Raw genomic sequence first — 21835 nt, 5'->3', positions numbered from 1 at the left:
TTTTAATATTTCAGCCTTTTCACAAACGTAAACCAAATGAATTAGCATCACCCTTACCAAGCGCTTCACTAGGGGAACAAAGAAAAAAGGTGCTGCTATATTCCAAGCTCTCACCTCTAAGCAATTATGCAAACATGCGTTTCTTTCAGACCAATCAGACAAGCACTTCCCCAGCAGAGAGGCGTGCGCCCCCCCCCCCCCCCCTCGGTAGCATCTCCCAGGACTTTCCATCTTTCGGCGGGAAGCACCACGGTCGGTCTATACCCACGGCAACTCGCAAAGTCAAAACACCGGGCATCGTCGCCACGAGCGGAACATCGGTCGCGGCGCACGATCGCCTACGCCGTAAGCTCCCTCCGCCCCCTACGCAGACGCCACCCATGGCTCCCACAGACGCCAATCGTGAGAAACTGGAACAGAACCTCAAAGATACCTCCAGGGCGAGTACTTTCAAAGTGTGCCCCCACCTTTCCCTAAACACCATACCAGGGCCACCGTCGGAGCTGATGCTAGACCCTGGCGCGACTACCGTCGCGCAGCATACACCCATACCAGTGCCCCTGCATTGGCATGCAGAGGGAAAGGCCGTACTCGATCGTGGCGTCCAGCTAAGGGTACCTGTGGGTACAGGTACACAGGGTACCTGAGAGGACGTCGTCGGGGTACAGGGTACCCCGACGACACCGGCACCACTACCTCGACCGAGGATGCCGCATTCGCCGCAGTCGAACGCCTGGTCACCAACACCGACGACGGTCTTGTACCGTCGGTAACGACGATCGATTTGTCAAAGGTGCTCCATAGCGTTGACCACCATGTCTTCTTGACCAAGCTGTCTTGGTATGGCGTTACGTTGGGTTCATGGTACAAGCGGTTCATGGATCCTCTTGGATTCTCTGAGGTAGTAACAGGGGGCGTAGCTTCATAGCATGAGTTGGGAGTGTGGGGGGGGGGGGGGGGGGGGCGAAGAGTGAAAAATGACCCAGCCTACCCCTAAAATATGCCAAAAGAGGTTTCCTCGAAGATTGGGCCCACTTCCCACAACGTGGGGACGGGAATCCAAGTTGGAACCCCCTAACCGAATAGGAAACAACACGTCTGGTAGCCACTCACCTTCTTGACAATGGCCATCGCTTCTGAGCAAACTCAGGGAAGCGGCAGATGGCACGGATCAGTCGCGTCCACAGTGTGCGATATGCTGACCGCTGGGATCGAGGTCTTTCCACGTCAGCGGGACGATTCCGAATCCAGCTGACACAACACACCGGGCTGATTGTGGATTGAGCAACTCGGCGTCACACTCAGCCGCAGTTCCATTACAGCTCTTGGAAATATGTGGTGTGATATCTGGTAGATCATCATGGAGTCGATTCCGGCAATGATAGCTAATTAGATTGCATGTTATGCCGTCCATGAATACCAAATCTTTGTTACAATGTCGCATATATCTCAGTTACAGCTCACATGTCAGACTGCAGTTGGATGCGCAAGCAAATTAATTAGTTTGCCCTTCGATATAGCCCCATAAAGCTATGAATGTCTCCCATAAAACTTATATTTATGTCACAAACCCATAACCATGCACCCTATGCTTGTATTGGCATTCAATCACTGACAACTTTTTTGTCACTTAACTACGACTCCGACCCAAACCAATTTCAAAGGAATCGATACCACTCTGCCTGAACGCAATCAGGGTAGACTCCGAATCCAACCAGATTCCAGCAAAAGTGTACGCCGCACAGGAACGCATTCATGCATGAGACGTCACGTCAGGGGGAGGGGAGGGGAATTTGCTTCAATGCTGTTTCACAAAGACACCAAGCCCACCCAAAGACAAATGCTGGGGGTACCGTTTGCGTTGCTGCCAGGAATGATTAGTTTTACCCGCTGGTCACGCCCAATACTGTGTGGGGTTTCACCCGCTGGTCACGCTCGATATTGTGTGGGGTTTTACACGCTGGTCACGCTCGATATTGTGTGGGGTTTTACCCGCTGGTCACGCCCGATATTGTGTGGGGTTTTACCCGCTGGTCACGCTCGATATTGTGTGGGGTTTTACACGCTGGTCACGCTCGATATTGTGTGGGGGTTTACACGCTGGTCACGCTCGATATTGTGTGGGGTTTTACACGCTGGTCACGCTCGATTATTGTGTGGGGGTTTACACGCTGGTCACGCCTCGATATTGTGTGGGGGTTTTAATCCGCTGGTCACGCTCGATATTGTGTGGGGTTTACCCCGTGGTCACGCCCGATACTGTGTGGGGTTTTACCCGCTGGTCACCGCCCGATATTGTGCGGGTTTTACCCGCTGGTCACGCTCGATACTGTGTGGGGTTTTAGCGCTGCGGGGTTTTACCCGCTGGTCACGCTCGATACTGTGTGGGGTTTTATCCGCTGGTCACGCCCGATACTGGGTGGGGTTTTACCCGCTGGTCACGCTCGATGTCATGTGGGCGTCTTTCTGTGTTGTAGCCCCCACTTCCATAATCGTATTCGAGCGGCATCACAAACACGCCTTCCTGCCTTACCCAATTTTTACCTGCGTGCAAATAAAATTCGACGATTGAGAAAACGGTGCGTGTGCGTGAAATCACCCTTATAAGCATTTAGAAACTAGCCGATCCCGTTCAGGCGGCCGCGGGGGGGGGAGGGGCGTGCCAAAACCTTTCTAAAAATATGATTGACCGCTCTACCAGCTGATATCCTTAATGTCTGCTCAGATATGACGGTTGCTGGCAACAACGCAAGCCTAATCCTGCAGCTAACGGCACTAAACCGCTGGAGCAGTGGTACTGATGAACTAGAAGCTTCAGCGAAATGTTCGGGCGGACGCGTCAGGACAGATTGAATAGGCATTTATTATAAATATTTTTACATTAAAGTAGTAATTACACACACACACACACACACACACACACACATATATATATATATATATATATATATATATATATATATATATATATATGTATATCTCTCTCTCTCTCTAATATACACTTGCCACAAAGATTTATTATAAATATATATTTATCAAGAGGATTTTTGTCCCGGTCAGTGGCGTCGCTGTCCACATGACGTTCCGGATCGTTGCTCCTCCGCCGCAACCACCTGTGGGCCAGTCCCGATGCGGGCCGGTGGACTTCTAGCGCGCAGCCATATGCTACAGCTTGGAAGGTATCCTACAGCTACGATGTCCGAACCCACAATGTCGCGATCCGTGGGCGGAAACTTCGACCACTTAACTGCCACGGAAAACGCTTTCACTTCCCATAGCGTAGCGATGCTTGTGGAAACCACACCCCTGCGTGTGGACACGGCAGCCACATGACGTCATCAACATCTCCCTCGGAGTTGATGACGCAGCGAACAGTGAAGCACATTTCAAATTCTGCTTCACATTGCTATGCAAAACTGAAAATAACACGTGTAGAGCGGAAAAGCCGCGATGGGGCCTTGTGCGCAATTTCTTACGCATATTTATCAACACTTCTTGCAGCTAAAAAACGGACATGAAGAGCCCAATGAAATCATTGCACACATGTATTTCAGTAAATACATCAACAGCCAACACCACTCACGGCGCACGATCAGGCCGGGGGTAACACGCGGGCACCACATGTCACAGTGAGACCCGCGAAATCAATGCTACCGTGTAACTCACAACCGTCAGAGGCGGATCCAGGATTTTTCCGTGGGGGGGGGGGAGGGTCAATTAAACCTTTCAGACATAGGGCGGCAAACGGCGCCACGAACATAACGTGTGAATGTGTGCATCATGCTCCATGCCTGCATTGTGCCAAGTTCCTACAATATTTATCACAAGGCGTCGGATACTGGGGCACGTTCATGTCTTTGCTGACTAATATGCTCTTGGAACCCTAAGCCATTTTACGGGCCAAATTTCTCCCTCTTAGAGAAATATCCGTGCAAACCCAACCCAGGGTATATGCCCACACCCCCTAGGTTCCTTCCCTTTGGTCCGGCCATGTCAAGCCAAGCCCATGCCATGCCAAGTGGGCAAAGCAGAGAGCAGTTGGCAATGACAGGCGCCGGACATTGCCATGGCAGCTGGCGATGACAAGCGCCGGACATTGCCATGGCAGCTGGCGATGACAAGCGCCGGACATTGCCATAACAGCTGGCGATGACAAGCGCCGGACATTGCCATGGTAGCTGGCGATGACAAGCGCCGGACATTGCCATGGTAGCTGGCGATGACAAGCGCCGGACATTGCCATGACACGCTTCAAAAGCAACACCTGAAAGCCAACCCCACACCACGAAATCGTACAGGTAGTGGTCATTGACTTCGCCGTCCGATGTGACTGCGGCAACATGGCCTCGAAGCCCTCCGACGTGGCAGGAATGGCACGACTCAGCTATACCTCCCACCGTCAGGGCGAAGCCTGGCACCTCCCAACTGCTCGAGATCAGATGCCTCAACGCCACGGCACGGCGAGCGTTTCAGCGCGTTTCATCAGCGCGATGATCAAAATGGCGGGGGATCACGATACCCGCACAATCCCTATGCTCTTGCGGCCAGTTCTAGCCTTAAAGGCGCTCGTAACCCTGCTAAAACATTCCTAGCCTGCCAATGAGAACCGACGACGTCACACCCGGCACACCATGACGCCACGCCGGGTACACCAATGACGTCACGCCCAGTACACCCGTGACGTCGCGCCCGGCGCACCGATGACGGCACGCCCGGCACGTCTTCAAGCGCTGCTACATTGTCTGCTAGTATGATGGAGCCCTGGACAGACCCGAGCTTTGATCAAGCGGCTGTGACGTCACGGGCAGACAGCTGCACTCGGTACCACTAGCCAATGGCGAGAAACCGTGTTCAGATCAAGCGGGCCGATTTCACCAGACTACGAAACGCAGACGCTGGCTGCATTGCGTCAGAGGCTGGCGAGACACGGTGGTTTTGAACTCGGCTCTTCGCATGCAACACCTCCAGGCGTAATGTCCAAGTCCGCCTCGGTGTGGGGACTCGTCTCCCGCGGCAAACCACGCCGGCACAGCGATCATTTGGTGATCATGCAGTGATCATTCACGCCGTGATCGCAAACGTTCAGCTTTGGCCGATGGTACCCACCTGTGCAGGGGGGAGGGGGAAGGGGAGGGGATGTCAAGTTAGGAGGAGCCAGGTCGCTGTCTTTGCGTCCAATCATCGTGTTCGTGGCCCACAAAGAGAACCGCCCTCGTACCGCCCTTAGCTAAGAGACCGGACGCCTCGCTCTGTGGCAACGAAAGGGGACCAGGAACTGTAACCGAGCTAATCTTCGCCTCTGATCCGGGCGACATCGGCCCAAGTCTTCCCAAGCATGGACGGAATATCGTCGTATGTGCGTCAAAACAAGGTAAGAGACGGAGCAAAACATCGCCACTGACCGCGAAAAAGAACTGCAACAGTTTAACTCACACCACGCTAAGCGCAGCCCTGATTAACGCCTGGCCAGAGGAAACCTGCCTTACAAAAATAAAACATCCGTTGACGGTCTGGAAATCAAGTCGCTGACACACCACTGAGAACTGAACGAGCGACATGGCACCGTGCTCTTAGCACGGCCGTGCTGAGGTCAACCAACACCAGGAACTAACGCAACAGGCTCAAACATCTATCACGGTAGCTGATCCGTAGCTGATCAAGGAATGCCCTCTTCTCCAGGACAGCAGGCTTTGCCTCGACCTCCTGGACCTCTTCCTCCGGCCACCACCGGCGTAAGACGCTCTCGGATGCCCGCGCGCCGCCTCTGGGCCCGCGCTGTTCACCACACCTTGAGGGAGTTCAACACCATCTCCAGCTGGGGGTTTCCACCTGGGAGGGCAGAGAAAGTAGGCCGGTGATGGTGGCCCGAATAAAAGTACAGACAGATGTGGAAGTCACGACGACGTTGCAACTTTGCGGCAAAAGCAAGTCTCAAATCGCAAGATGAATCGCGTCACAGTATTTTACAGATGAGTCGATGAAAAAACGTGGTAATTTATGCACTTCACTTGGCGTGACGTTTTAGCACCTCCGTCCTGGATTCGAACCCCGGACCTTCCTTACACGGGTGCACCACCTCGTCGCTTCCCCATGAAGCCCTTACCTAGCGTCTTTATCTGGTCACGAGCCTCAGCATCTAAACACTTGAGCGTCTCCAGGGTGTATTCAAAGGAACCGAACTGCTTCAGCAGCACGATGCAGTACTTTTTCACCTGGGAGAAGAAAACAAGGCAGTTTAACCGGTTTTAGCCGGTAAGGGGCGGTGACGTGTGAAACGGATGCGATGACGTCCATAGGTTCGGGCAGAACTCAAGAGATGCAGAGGGCCGGGCCCGGGTCGCGTCAGGTCAGATAAGGAGCTGTCGAGGCCAGGTCATAGGTCAGAGAGGGAGCAGTATAGGTCAGGTCAGAAAGCTAGAGGAGCTGTGGAGGACAGGCGTCAGGTCATGAGGTCAGAGAAGGTGCTGGGGATGTCAGGTCAAGAGATCAAAAAAGCTATGGAGGACAGGTCACAAGGTCAGAGAAGATGACAGCTGGAGCCGTGGGGTACAAGTTGGCCTCATTCGTTACCAATCGCTGGGACGGAGTTATAACTCTATAGTAATTGTCACCAACTCAATAGGACATGATGACATGCCATTAGAATTGTCGTGGGATCGGTGTCGATGGCATTGAGTCAGTTATGTCGTAAAGACTGCGCAGTTAGTCATGCACTGCACCGGCTCTAAAACATTCATAAATATGCAGGTCCGAGACGCGTCCTTGATTAGTGCATTTTACCAAAGTAACACTGAAAGACGGACCTCGAGCCTGAGCCATCCAGCACAATGCGGTCAGTTAATCAGGTGGTGATGCGGAGTCGGGACCCGGGTCTTGCCTTGCCGCGATTCATATTTTCATTTCATTTCATTCATTCATTCATTCTTCGCGCTTTCCAGCGTTGAACAATCTCAGTTTCAGCGAATCGTAAAAGGTGACACTGGGCGAATATTACTGACAACGGAGAAATGACGAACGCGAAAAAACCTGAGGCGGTCAGCTGAACAAGACATGACAGTGTCTGCGCAATTCTCGACGTATGTTATAACAATGCAACACGCGCACCGTCAAAAAAACTGCTTATACATCCGAAACAACGCTCGCAAAATGTGATTTGCTCATCCCGGGAATCGAACCCTCGCTCACGCCCTGTCTACTCACAACCCCGGTGACTCGCCTACGCAGCTACGAACCTCGATGTCGGTGGTGCGCTGCCTGATGATGCTGATGATGCGCGTGTCGTCCGGCCGACTGGTGATGGCGTGGATGCAGGGGAAGTTGAACTTCCCTTCTGTCAGGTCCTCGGCGTAGCTCTTATTCTCCGCGTACTGCCGGGCGACAAGAAATAAGGTAGCCCTCTCAAGAATTTGGCGTAGCGCGGCGCTCTTAGCGCTCTCGAGGCAGACATGTCAGAGTGCGCCTTTGTCATGTTCAAGTGACTCAAGCTGCTTTCTGTATGGTAGATAGAGTAGCAGGCAAAGCTATTCTGCCATTCTGCCAAAAGGTCAAATGGCCCGCACAATCTTTCGGCAATCAAGTTACCGATACCCTTCGATGCAGCTCGAAAAACTGTACCTTGCAAAGCAAAGACAAAGTTGGACAAGTTGGACAGAAGACAAAGACAAAGACAAAGACGAAATTTTGAAACCTGCACATTCACGAATGTATATTTCTGGGCATCTAGGCTTTTTCTAAGCAATTGGCCAGGTCGCGCTCAGCCCTTTTTGCTTTTCGACGACAGCATAGTCAGTGCCTTATCATAAGGTCGCTGGAGATCGCGCGGTATGTTGAACCTCGCCCTAACGCACTGCACAGTTCCTACTGGACATAAGGCGGAACCCCTCTATGTAGGGCACGCCGCTGTTGTTGCTGCTCTAGCTGTCGTCTTATTTCACGCAACGAGAGCATCCGGTCCACCAATGCAACATTTTCTTCATGAATGGATTCCTACGAAGTCTTTGTTAGTAACAAGCTGTCATTTCAATAATCAGTAAACTATGGCCTCTCATCTCGATTCATGTGTTGATGACGGTTTGGCATCCCATGCAATCACACGATGACCCACCACACATCACATCTACGAGCCACCGACCCCATGTCGGACGGGGCCACCGGCGCGGGTCACTAAGGCCACCAGCGCGGGTCACTGACCTCTTCAAGACACAGGTTGGCGTAGTCGTCCCGGATCTGGAAGTAGAGGCCGAGCGTGGAAGCGAGCTTGCTGAAGTCGTGTTGGCAGCTGGAGAACAGCTGCATCAGCCGGGTGGCCAGCCCGAACAGGCCACCCGTCTCTGGCGGCGACACACGCACGTCACGTCACCGAACGTCACATCACAGAACGTTACATCACAGAACGTCACGTCGCAGAACGTGACATAACGTCACGTGACATGACGCCACATCACCAAACGACAAGTCACATCACCGAACGTCACATCACATACCGTCACGTCACATAACGTCACGTCACGTCACCGAACGTCATATCATATAACGTCAAGTCATAACACGTCACGTTACCGAACGTGACGTCACATAACGTCACGCCGCTGAACGTCACACACAACCGTAGGGTGGAAGATTTCCGCCGGGAGGTTTAACGTCACGTCACGTCCACGTCCACCAGGTCACGAACAGCCGGAAGGGGCTGGCCGGCCCACGACTTCCCCGTCCGCGACCTGATGGGGGTGACCTTCCGGGGCTCTTTGGTGCTGCCGCCGCAGGCGAGTGACGCCGGCGCGCTGTCTCCATTGGGCCGTTTGGCGGTTCGAACCCCTTTCAGCGACGCGTAACTGGCGGATGCCGAGCGAAGGGAACAGCTTTCTGGGAACGGGTTGCGGGTCGCGGGTTGCGGGGTGCGGGGTGCGGGGTGCGGGGTGCGGGGTGCGGGATGCGGGGTGCGGGGTGTGGGGTGCAGAAATGGGACACAGGATGTGGGTTGTGGGTTGTGGGTTGCGGGTGTGGGATGCATCCTGTGGATTTTGAGTTGTAGGGTGTGGGGTATGGGTTGCGGGGGTGCAGGGTGCGGGTTTTTTTAAACCACATTTTACATAAACACCATATTTTAGAGATAATTCTATATGTCCAAGATATCGTCAAGCACAAATCCTGTTCCAGCAGCCACACTGACATCCGCAAAATACCACAGCAACGTACACCGCCCGTGAGCACAGGGAAGATCCCTGCACGCTCATTGGTGGGTGAGTGTGAGCATACGGGTAAATTCCTGCACGCTCATTGGTGGGCGATTGTGAGCATACTTTTGGATCCCTGCAAGCTCATTGGTGGGTGAGTGTGAAAATACGGGCGGATTCCTACACGCTCATTGGTGGGCGAGTGTGAACACCCGAATAAATCTAAATGATCTTATTTTAGAACTTTCGCGTTCTTTAGCCACCTGTCTCATGATGTGGTCTCCAGGCTGACGGATCGAGACAATCACAGGAGAAAGCAAGGCATCGCAGTCGGAGACACCGAAAGAGACACATGAGAGATATCGAAAGAAACAGAAGCAAACGCGGCTAACTGTCGAGCGGCACTACCCGAGTACCACAAAAGTCACTACACTCGGCCACCACAAGTCACCACCTGCATCAAGTCACCACAAGTCAACAGCCCAAGTCACCACAAGTCATCACCCCGGTCACAAGTCACCACTCCAGTCACCACAAGTCACCATCCAAGTCATATCATACACTTGGTCCAATTGCAGAATGTCCTTCTGCTATCTATCGAGCGGCACTTCTACTCGCGCACACCTCCCGAGCGGCACTCACTGCGGATGGTCATCTGCCTGTACTCCTCTTCGGTGGGACAGTGGAAGTTGTCCCGCCAGTAGATGTCCATTCCCTGTCCCCGATGCAGGTCCAGCAGCTGCTCGCAGAACACCGTGGTCGCCTGCCGACGTCCGTGACGTCATCCGTGACGTCATCACGCGTCAGCGCGGCACAGTGGGCGGAGCTTTGGGCCTTTCGCCCCGGGCGCATAATTGGGCTCGGTCTGGCGCGGGGAACAGTCAGCGCAACAGTGGGCCAAACAGTCCTCTCCCATTTGCATTGTTTCTAAAGGTGTTTATCCGGGAGACTAGCAACCATATTTCGCTAAGAGAAAAAAAAACACTTTTTTAACGACAGCAATTTCGCAAAGTTTTTGGCTCGGCCGGGAAGTGCGTTTATGGGAGGACAAAGTCACGCAGTGTTTCTTATGGGAGGACAAAGCCACGCAATGTTACTTATGAGACGACAAGGCCACGCAGTATTTCTTATGGGAGGACAAGGCCACGCAATGTTACTTATGGGAGGACAAAGCCACGCACTGTTTCTTATGGGAGGACAAGGCCATGCAGTGTTCCCTATGGGAGGCCAAGGCCACGCAGTGTTCCCTATGGGAGGGCAAGGCCACGCAGTGTTCCCTATGGGAGGGCAAGGCCACGCAGTGTTCCCTATGGGAGGACAAGGCCACGCAATGTTCCTTATGGGAGGGCAAGGTCTTGCAGTGTTCCTTATGGGAGGCCAAGGCCACGCAGTGTTCCTTTGAGAGGACGAGGCCACGCAGCGCTACTTGTGTTCTGTCCACGCTTCGGGTTCCTTTCATCACCGACAAAAAGAGGTTCAACAAGTGCCAGGGATTCAATGGTTCCGGACTTGTGAGGCATGAAAACATACTTCAAGAACAAAACAATTCGCACTCAAAGTTTAACAAATTCCGTCACTTCATGGAAGGACAAATTCTGCAATATAGCACGGGCAGAAAATGATACCTTAAAACAAGCACACTTTCCCTGCATGCAGGTTTGCACCTCTCATTGGCGCACAAGCCAGTCATACCAAATCACCAACACGTGCCAAACCTAACATGATAGATTATCCCAGTCGCAAACCCCCACCCCACCCGTCCCCGTCCCCGCCAAGCGGAGCTAACCTTGGGGTGCCCAAGCGCCTGCGCCCGCTCCAGGCCCATGAAGTAGACGTAGTTGGCGGCGTTGATGGTGCTGGCCATGCCGTAGATGCTGTGGGCCACTGGGATGCCGCGACGCAAGATACTCCGGTCCTCGATGTCGTCAATCCTGAGGAGGCGCAGACAACATGCGTCACCGTCGTCACCATCGTCACTATCGCCATCGTTACCATCATCGCCGCTATCACCAACGTCATTACCGTCGCCATCGTCATCACCATTGTCACTATCGCCATCCTCATCACCATCGCCACTATCGCCATCGTCACTACCGCCATCGTCATCGCCATCGCCACTATCACCATCATCACCGCCGCCATCGTCATCACCACCATTCTCATCGAATAACGGCAACCGAAGCGACATCGCCACCGCCATCATTTTCGTCGTTATTACAATAGCATCGTAAATATTATCATCATTGCCATCGGTATCACCTTCCGGACAAAGCCGGGATTTACCTGACGAGGACAGACAACCTTCAAAACCCTTGCCAGTGTGCTTGGTCGATGAATTGAAAAGCCCACCAGCCACGACAGCTTAGTAGTGTCGCGAGTCTCGACTCATATCACACGCTGGGTTTACAAATACTCAAAACTCACATGACATCAACCAATGACAAAATACGCCAAGCGACAATAAGGCACATAATCCAGTGAACAATATGCAGTTCGAGTCTGTTGCAAAAAGCATAGTAGCGTCAACGAATTTCCTCAAGCGCAGCAGAAAGCAACAAGCATGCGTCTGTCGTGTGAAAGCCTACAACAACCTGTGCCACCCACTGTCTACGACGTCGCTGCTTTCGCACTCGCCCAGATCGACGCACCGGATCAGACAGCGGAGATGGCTCGGCGAGTGGCCTGTGTGGCTCAGTGTAGCTCAGTGTGGCTCAGTGTTAGCGGTGATACGTGCGCGGGCCAAACCCAACTCGTCTGTCACACCACCCAATACGGGAGGCTGCGTCACAAGTGAACACTGGTCTACCCGGGAGCATCATCATCATCATCATCATCATCAGCATCAGCACCATCATCATCCTTCCCTCTTATCCTCTATCTTGCTTCATCCTGCATCCTTGCGACAACCCGCTTGTCCGGGGCAGACTGCATGTGTCAGCCACGAGTGGGCCAAGGGCCACGTGGGTAGGGGGATCATGACCGGGTACTCAGCGCGCATGCGCGGGTAAAAAGCTCGGCGGTTGGCCCCCTTGGCGCATGCAAGTCTACCCCACCGTCAACCATTTCCCTTCATCCCATAGCCCTGAAATGATCATTCCTGGTCGAAAGGGCTCTAATCCAAAAACAAAACAAAAAACAAAACAAAACAAACCAAACCAACCAGCTATCCGAGGGCTCACTCGGCGTTGGCGATGAGGCATCCCGGAAGCGTAGGTTTACGGGGCACGGGGAAGGTGCTGCTGGGAGCGAACTGTGTTTTCCCTGAAAATGGACATCGGACGGAAAACCAGCTCGCTCAGGAGCACAATATGTCGTCAGAACACTCTTTAGAATAAACCGCCCGGACGTGCGTTGACGTCGGCCACAGCTAGCGGCTGGATCTGGCGGCGGTTTGCAGGGCTTAAGGCGGCTGTGGTGACTCACGTACTCCTTGGTTCCCCCTCCTTCTGGACTGCATGTCCAGCTTCTTGATCACCCCCCCCCCCCCCCTCCCCCTCCAACCCAGCCAACGAAGAACAAAGCGTAGTATTGGACAAAGAACAGATTCACCCAGGACAGATCATTTCACTCCAAGCTCGGATCATAGCAGGATCTTTCAAGACTACTCCAGCACAGGGTGACATGGATCCAGCCGGGCGGCACGTCAGCAGTAGCTGTAGTAGCTGTAGTAGCTCCACTGGTGTAACGAGCAGCCCTCTTTTCATGTCCAAGCACGCTGCTACCTCGGCAAGATATTTGGCACCCAGCAAGCGCTGACCAAACAACTTGCTTGCCGCGTGACAGTCGACCAGGCGGACGCATGACCCCAAGGCCGTTGTCACAGTGGTCTTACCAATGATGCCCAGACAAGTCCCCCATCCGCAAGGCTGATTGTCTTGTCTGGAGGTTGCACGCGCACATCTGGGGGCAAGCAGTCCTGTCGGACGACCACCTCATCAACACCACCGTCGACCATGGCTGAGACGTGTCGGCCATTGATGGTGACCGGCGTGTACCGTACCCCCGGCTGAGGAACTTCACTTGACGTCGGATACCCACCCGCCGCGCCGCGCGCCAGCAACGCTTCCTACCCAGCCAGCAGCGGTGACCGCGGCGACAAGGGTGGCAGCATCGAGCTGGGCGGGGGCGGCGACGGCCTGGGCGGCGGCGGCAGCGGGCTGGACGGAGCCGGCAGCGAGATGGGCGGCGGCGGCAGCAAGTTGGGCGGCGGAGGCAGCGTCGGCATCTAGTTGGGCGGTGGCGACGTGGCGGCACAGGCGGTGGTGAGGGCGAGCCGGGAGGGATGGCTCGTTGAAGGTGGAGCAATACGACATTGGAACGCGCTTCTTCACTAGGATGGGGTTACGCATGGCGTCCGCCCGCAAGTACGCGTAGGACATAATCTTGAACATCTCCACGATACTGCCTGGCATCGACGTCTCTGGCAGCCGACAGCTGGCCCGGGGCTTCAGCAAGAACCTTCTTAGCAGTTGCATCGATGTCTTCCAAAGGCTGAAAGTATGACTGCCGGAGTGCTGCCCTTACGTTTCCATCCACGGAGAAGCGAATGAAGCTCACTTTCCTTTCGGTTGACCTTTTCTCCACGTCGGCGAACAGCTTGTCACCATCCAACCAGTTTTCCCAATCCTGGTATGATGAACCGGAAAACTTATCGAGGGAAATACCACACTTATCAGACATTTTGTGTGAGCTTGAGTGACCACCACCAATTTTTTTACGTTTGCACCATATCTCGACATCCAGAGCGGCTAAAACCATCAATCAAACTGCAAAAGATAGATAATTAAATATGGATAGCTCAAAATTCTACGTTTTCTCACTGAGTGCAGCGAAGCAAATGTGCCAACGCTTGTGTCACCCATTCATCTAATTTGATGTTTATTGGGGTTTGCGGGCGCGCCGACTGCGGTGGTCATTTGACGCCCATCTCTCGTCCCTCGGGCCGGCCTCGCAACAGGTCACGCTGCGCTGAGCTCACCCGGCTCCACCAACCACAACGCTGTACGAATTCGCGTGACAGTTGGGTTCCAACCAATCAGAGGCCCGCTCCGCTCCAACTTGCGGGACGTGGCAGCGGCGGGCGTTGGTTGAAAAACCCACAAAACCACATATTAACATCCATCAGTAGCCTGATGATCGTAATTGTGGCGTTCGTGCGCAACTTACAACTCACAATTCTCCGAAACAGGCCGGCCATGGGTTTGGCCAGGCGCGTTTTCGGCGGCGATATCAATGAGTCTGTGGCGATTGCAATTTTCGGCGGCGGTGGCCAAATTTTTACAAAAAAAGCGAAAATATCCTTTGGTGGATATCACAGAACACAGAACAGAACAGAATAGAAAACAGTACACCAGCCTGCCGACTTTCATAGCTGTACTATCTGATCATGCTGATCTCTACAATCTTTTGTTTCATGACTGAATGATCAGCCAGTTTTCGGTCTTGTTCAAAGAGTGAGCGGTTTCGAAAACAGTGCTACTGGCCGACGGCTGCCGTTAGCCGACTGGTGATGTAGGTATGCATCACATGACACTTTGCTGGGTACATGATGAACGCTCGTTTTAAAACGCCGAACACAAAATAAAGAAAGACAAAACACATCCCGCTGCCGAACCCCTTCTCGGGTGATGTTTATGATGGTGCATGCAGCATTTCATGTATTTTAACCCCGCACAGGTCAAAATACATGAAATGCAGGCTCCGCGGGCCCTCAAGCGCGGGCCACGTAGGCACCGGATGTGTGGTGAAGATACGGGGCACGTCAGCATCGGGAGACACGAAACCTGGGACAGCACACGGGTCCGGGAATGGGGCGCGGTGTTTTGGATTTTGGATTTGGAATTTGGATTTTTTTGGATATTTTTGTTTTGGATTTTGGATTTGTGTCGACTATACGCGCATGCGTGGCAGAACGATAAACAAGTCCGCTCTACTAAGTCGCGATTTCGGACCGGATAATCTCCGGTATTGCCCCTGGACCAAAGCGCCGGGGGGACTCCGAGGTGCGACTTCTTGATGGTAAAGAGCCAAGCCAACTAAAGACCCTCCTGTCCACTTGAATGGAAGGTTCAGGTACGTAAATATGTCATTACTACCAATGACAAAAACGCTCATTTACGCAGAACTTGGAGGGATCTCGTGGTTCGCTGGTCAGCCCATGTTGGGCAGCACGTTCCATTTCACTTTAATGACGCACTAGATGAAAGCGCGACAGAAAAGCACGAGTCGGTAGGCATAACTGCCGTTTCTCAACCTAAAAAAGAAAAAAAGGAAGCACACTTCACGTGATTAGCTCGAGCCGCAGCAATTTCAATGGCGTAGTGTGGCATAGCTAACCTGACATGTGCTTTGTGAGTGTTATCATTCTAGATGCGTCTCAGAACAATCACATGATTTGTGCTGAGAAAACAACGCCCAAAAAGGCAAACCACACGACCTCTGCACATCCTGCATGTTTTTGGCTGTACACCAGACCTCTCCTCCTTGCTTGGACATTTACGGTTAATCGAGGAAGTTGAACATTGAATCAATGAAGTCAGCAACTTACAGCAGGCTTGCATTGTGTAGCATCTCCACAATCTGCTCGATCTCCGCCAGCTTATCGGGCGCTATGTTCATCCAGTAGTTGAACGACTGGGCCAGCTTGGTGCGAATCTGCTTCCCCGGCATCTGGCAGATGTACTGGAAGGGCTGCAGCAGCATCTGCCGGAGGGTAGAGGTCAAGGTCAGGAAGGAGCGGGCACACCCCTGGCGCGCTCTTGGGTTCGTACCTTGGCGCACGATTTCAGAGACCGCGCAATCTGCAGTTCGAAGATGCCAGACAACTTCGCGTTATATACGCCATTTTGTTCATAAGTATATAGCGCTTCTGAGGAAACGGGTAACGTATATCACCAGGAGGTCGGGTCTAGCGTCTGCTAGAGCAGGTAATCCGCAAATGAGTCTGGGGCGCGGCTGCGACGGCAGGGGCTACCAGGCTTTGCAGCGAGGTGGAGACATTACATGGGGGGGGGGGGGGGGGGCGGAGAGATATGGAATTCAACTAACCAAAAACAAAGATGACATTTAAATGCGAACATTACTTGGTGGAAAAATTTGTTATGCATGACGAAAGCTGGTGCTTCCGACCATCTGATTAATGTGCTCTGTCTATAACCTACATGACAGGCGAGGCACCTGGCTTCGAAATTGAAATCAATCGATTTTATAGGATGCCTGTGGCGGCTTGTACCATTTGCTAACCGCCAATGAACATAAAGGAATATCAAGTAACAAGCAGTTGAATAACGGAAATGACCAACTATTAGCACGCATTAGCTCGGTTATTTTAGTCAAGATTACTGACAAATCCGCAAAAAATCCCTTTCCCATTCTGACAGAAGTATTACAAAAACGAAAATCGTTAGGGAGCATATCGTAATAAGCAGGGCTACACGCCCGTGAGGCTTCATGGCGTAATCCCGGTGCAGGCCACAGCCCATTTTGCTACACGCTCAGCTTACGACACAACCACAGCATCACATATTCAAATTCGGTTGGGAAAAGGTGACTCTGGAGGCTTCCGGGCCGACTGCTGACGAACAAACGGTCCCGAACGCCCTTGAGATCCGTTCACGAGCTGTAGCCCGTACCATCGCCAACACCACGCGGCTCGCTTCACGTCTACCTTCTTCCGCTGCTGAGATTTGGCATAGATTCCAAGAAGCGCCCAGTGCGGTGGGGCTGGGGATTTGGGCACCAGAGCGTGTGACCGTCTGCACAAGCCTGCCCATGTTTTTAAAGACGCGATTTTCCGTTTTAGCTCCGCCAGAATGTTGGTCTCATTACGCTGCGACGTCGGGTCGTCGAGATCTAGATCTGTATCTGGATCTGGATCTGGGCCCCACTCCGTTCTGTATCCTCCAGCTGCTTCGCAAGTGGGAACTCTCCCTTTTCGCGTGCTAATCCAGGGAGGACGTGAACTCGTGCTGCCATTGCCATACCGCGGGGAAGTTCCTCCGAGCCGACAGCTCACTCGGAAATCTCGAACAATTTATGCAGGACATCTTTCAAAAATTGGGTGAAATTTGGGTGGAATTTTGGGTGCCGATCGTGCAGTGGTCAATGCATCTGCGTTAACCAGTGCGCGTTCAGGGAACCAGAGGGACGGGATTCCATTTCTCCGAGGCCTGCCATTCCCACCATGGTGAGAGGTAGGCGCCGCCGTATAGCCTCGGCAGCTGAGTGCGTCATAAAGCCCCCATGTTAACCGTTTGAGCCTGGATTAGTTATGGGAAAGATATCAGCCTCTATAAGGTGTAGCAGCAAGCACGGGCAGTGCGCCCACAACGATATCTTTCGCAGTGCAAGGAGGGCCCACTCCTTTCCCAGCAGCCTCACTCGTGATAATCAGTAACAATAGTAACAACTGCCAAGCACATCTTACAGTACTTCATTGCTCAGGGCAATGACATTCACAACATCGTCGAAACCGAATGGCAGAAAGTTTCGGTACCTGGAAACAAATAGATAACACTAAAATGATCACATTCTATCTTCAGATTCTATGTGCTACACCTGACAGAATTAGTACCGACCTTATCCTGAGCAGGATCTCCAGACATGCTGAGGTACTCAACAGATGGGCCATCTTTACAGTCTCCAGCAGAATCTCTTGAGTTCTCCATCACTTTAGTAGTCACTTTTTGATGCAATGGATGACCTGCAGGGCAATACAGCTGGATTAATGCTCACTAACAAGGCTGCACTTGATGAAGAGGCAATGGTGTGTGATCTCCAATGAATACTTCACTAATATCTTCACAAAATGCCTATTTGCTTGAATCCATTATGCCTATTTGCTTGAGTTTGTTTGTATGTACATGTGTGTCTGTGTGCTCTAATGCTGAGATAGGCACCGCATCACAGAGATAGGCACCGTAATTGCTGGCAAATTGCTCTTTGTTTAATCCCCTGAATGTTGGTGTCCTGAAAAATTGTGGCTTGCTGTTTTAAAAAAAGCTTTAAAATTGATTAGTACCATTGGCATGTGATTTGGAACTTGCCTCTGCTATTGTTTTGATAAAGACATGTTACTGAAATATCAACCCATCTATATCTCCAGTCTCCTGGGTTTTCTCTTGAGGAATAAGGCTACCACCACTATCTTATCTAAGATGTCTGCCTGGTCTTTGTCATGGCCTATTTTGGTTATTTCAGCTACATTTTTATGTGGTATTGTTTTTGGTATCATGGTTTGGATTGCACAACAGGGTCACACATGATGCTCTGCTAGCTATGGAAGAATGCAGTATACTTGCCATGCACTCTTAGCTTTATTGTTTTTATGTATGCATCTTGCCAGATTTTGGCACCTCTATTTAAAGACAAAATTATTGCAATGTTCAACCCCACAAAACATGCCTACCCATGTGAGAAATGATGCCATGAAGGGACAGCACAACACACAGATTGTGTCTGATGCTATTATTGCACCTTTGCAACAGCACACCTTCTTTTAATAGACATTGGCATGCATATGGCATTTTGAGGATGAAAATGTTCCACAAAAGGGACTTAAGCCTTTTGAAGCTGATTCTGGCCATGCATCATCATCTAACAGATGTGTATAATGTGGACCCCAGGTGTTTTTAATTTTGAAGGCCAACATGGTGAAAAGATAATTATCTCCATATCTATTTTTGGGGTTCATGCTCATGTTTGCACATGCATGGATTTCAGATTACACATTTTCTTATCAGTATGACATTTTTTCTTGTGAGACAGCTTGACTCTATTTCAATTAATCCATACTGGACTATCTCTACAAAGTTTTCATTTGAAGATGAACCACATTTAACAGTGATACCATAAAAGCATACTAACACTGACACTACCTAAAATAATTGTGCTGTATCACAGCACACTAAATAACATCTCATAAAAACAACACTATTTCCCTGTTGCTTGTTAAATTAAAAAAGCTGTTTTATGGTTAACAGCAGCCAAGTTTGCATTTTATCCATACATAAAATTCTAGCACCCATTCAGCAAGGCTCAATTTTTTTATCAATATGGCATGTACTGCTCATATACTTAGGATCAGAGTGGTATGGGGGATACCAAGGCTGTCCCCCTAACTCAGGATATCCATCTTTGCTGAGGCGCATGTGCATGTGTGTGTTTCTATATGAGACCAATCACCATGACCTCATACATACAAGCAAATCAAATTTGACTTTTTCTTTGGTTCTATAATGGTAAGTTTTACGGGGGCTCCGCTCTCCCCTACTCAGAAAATCATGCTTACAGCTCCAAAATCGAAGACTGTAAAGTTCCTGTGACAGCTAGTTCAAAAGAAAAAAAACGCTGGATATGTCACGTGGGCTTCTATTGTGACAGAAAGAGCACCAACGATCGTAGACGCCCAATTTCTTATCAATACGCCACAAATATATGCACACAAAATCGCAAACGCCCCACCCCTACCAACCCCCGCTAACCACGGGCTTCCACGTTCGTCACTACTGCGGTACAACCCCACCGAAACCGATCAGCTGAGTGGCGGTTTTGCTCTCTTACCTTTGCTCGCAAATGGAGCCACAAGAGCTCTTACTTAATAGCAGTTCAAATGCTCTTTTAATATTTTGACATACCAAAAATATTTTAACCCGTTGAATAGCCTTGAAAGGATTTAAAATCTTGCTTTCATTTTACAATTTGCACTAAGACAGCAAAATCCACCCAATCACAAATACTTCCATATCAACAGGGCGGGAAATTTCGAAGCAGAAGCAGCAGAAGTAACGGGAGTCGGTTGGGGACGTGGACGGAAAACAGGGTACGCGTCAAGCAGTTGAAGCGGGAGGGGTTCAGTTGAAGCGCAGAAGCTAGAGCTGTCGAGGGCCTGACGGTGAAAAAGGACACGAGTTTATCATTGGTTAACCTGTTGTAAGCCTAATCTACGGCCCTCGTACTGACGAAGATCTGGGTCTTCCATTAGCAAGTTTTCTCCGGTGTAGAATTTTACGCAGATTGCGCTTTACGTTGATGGTTGTTGTATTCACATTTTCTTTCTGAGTTCATTGTTCGCAGTTTTCTTGTTCGGTTGTGTTGAATTTAGATAGTGTTCTGCTGTTCTTACAATGGCGGAAGAAAACTTTAGTTCTATTCGATGTTTCTTCGAGGAGGTTGACTGGGTCCATCTCAGTGACTACGAAAAGCAAGTTTTTTATGAAAAGAAAATCCAACTTCGAAATGCTGCAGGAGCTTGGTGAGCAATGAACCCGAGGATGTGCTTCAAGTTAACGGATCATAATTCTTTTTGACTTTGTGTTGTTATGTTGGGGAGGGTAGGGAGGGTTCTAGTTTTGGTAGATGCACTGTATAAGAGATGACTGTATACGAGAACCCTTACGTGTATGTGGGGAGGGGGGGGGGGGAGGGCAACACTGGGTCTGCGTTTAGGGATCTAGCTGCGGGTTTGGGGGAGGAGGGCAAAGCCACCGGGCCAAATCACACACTCACTCCAATTTCCATTTTGTCTTTGAATCAGGCCACAGTGGCCCCCACCATCCCCCTGCCAAATGGTGCTTCTTTGTTTAAAGCTAAGATTTCCTGTGGACATGCTATTAGTGCGCGAAAAATTTTGGCCCCGGTTTGGCGCCATACCACATTTTCAAGTAATTTTTTGTCTAGGATCAGTGAGTTGCACCGGCCGGCGCTCAATGGGACTTTGGCCAAAAACGTGCTGCTTTCATTGGATACCTAAAAATGCGCTGTCATTAATCTCGACCTTTGAATGGATGGATTTCTAAGATCAAAGTTCACGCTAAGCAGTGTTTGTTGTATGAGCCCAGATCTAGCCCAGCCCTGCCATCCGATTGCGCGATTCCAGGACAACGGCGGAATTTGATAGCGAAAGCTTAACATGCCGTAATGCTCGTCGCTGTCCGTCCTGCACTCCAACGTCAAGTGACCTTTATCGCGGCCGCTGCCACCGACCTCAGGCCACACCTTTTTTCCATACCATTCCCCACACCTTTTTCAATTTAAAATCCCATACTAACGTGGGCACTTCCTTTAAGCGGAAATACTGCTCTAGACAACGCAGTTTCGTTATTTAATGAGTATGCTCCTCAATGCGTCATTATTTGATTGCGTCACGGAGCGTTTGTATGACGTTGAGCGGTTGCCAAACCAGTCGTGCAAAATTGCCATCCCTGCACCCACTTGCAGTACTTCAAGCTCGCCGGGAGATGGCAGTGGCGACCTTAGGACATGAACTAAATGTATTAGACTACGCAAGAGCCGATGGTAGGATCATTCAAAGTCAAATCTTGGGAATATTCTGAAGTGATGTCAATCAGTCGTCTAGAATCCTAGCGTCCTTCACCGTCTAACAAAATCTTACTTACGTGAGGATTCCGTCACGCATCATACGTTATCCCCGTACAAAGGCTCACCACCCCGCTGTTACACCTTTGCTTTAGTGTATGTGTTGGCGAATCGGCAGGGGCTCATATCACTTGCACCGAGTGCATTTGATAGTGTACTTCCTACGCACACACAGCATGACAAGAGCTCACGTTACTCCCGATCCAGGCATCGCCGGCCAGCCGCCACAGTTCATGCGGCCGCGGCCGGCACGCCAGAGACGCGGGCCGGACCCGGCCAAGGCGGCC

The 21835-nt window shown here is 51.2% G+C and overlaps 1 protein-coding gene across 1 annotated transcript; it reads right to left on the bottom strand.

The window, feature by feature from the left end:
• Window positions 1-3531: 3531 nt before the first annotated feature.
• Window positions 3532-19616, bottom strand: LOC119104541 (geranylgeranyl pyrophosphate synthase). Its single transcript, XM_037228258.1, has 9 exons — window positions 19462-19616; window positions 17750-17874; window positions 15721-15875; window positions 10960-11104; window positions 9816-9936; window positions 8191-8330; window positions 7233-7367; window positions 6104-6212; window positions 3532-5829 (listed from the first exon to the last, which is right to left on the bottom strand). Exons 2-9 carry the CDS (start codon window positions 17837-17839, stop codon window positions 5780-5782), a joined length of 945 nt encoding a protein of 314 aa, XP_037084153.1. The 5' UTR covers window positions 17840-17874; window positions 19462-19616; the 3' UTR covers window positions 3532-5779.
• Window positions 19617-21835: the final 2219 nt, after the last annotated feature.

The sequence above is a fragment of the Pollicipes pollicipes genome, unplaced genomic scaffold (genome assembly GCF_011947565.3).
Source record: "Pollicipes pollicipes isolate AB1234 unplaced genomic scaffold, Ppol_2.1 Scaffold_6052;HRSCAF=7182_pilon_pilon_pilon, whole genome shotgun sequence".
Taxonomy (NCBI): domain Eukaryota; kingdom Metazoa; phylum Arthropoda; class Thecostraca; order Pollicipedomorpha; family Pollicipedidae; genus Pollicipes; species Pollicipes pollicipes.
Note: the sequence above shows the minus strand (reverse complement) of the source record. Positions and strands in the feature narration are given on the sequence as shown.

Bases quoted from the DNA above. Each gene is read 5' to 3' on its own strand.
- LOC119104541 (XM_037228258.1), bottom strand. From the start codon at position 17,839: ATGGAGAACTCAAGAGATTCTGCTGGAGACTGTAAAGATGGCCCATCT. The intron at 15,876-17,749 runs GTCGGTACTAAT...ACCCTCCGGCAG, and splicing joins GAGATCCTGCTCAGGATAAG to ATGCTGCTGCAGCCCTTCCA. The intron at 7,368-8,190 runs GTCAGTGACCCG...GTCGCCCGGCAG, and splicing joins CCAACCTGTGTCTTGAAGAG to TACGCGGAGAATAAGAGCTA.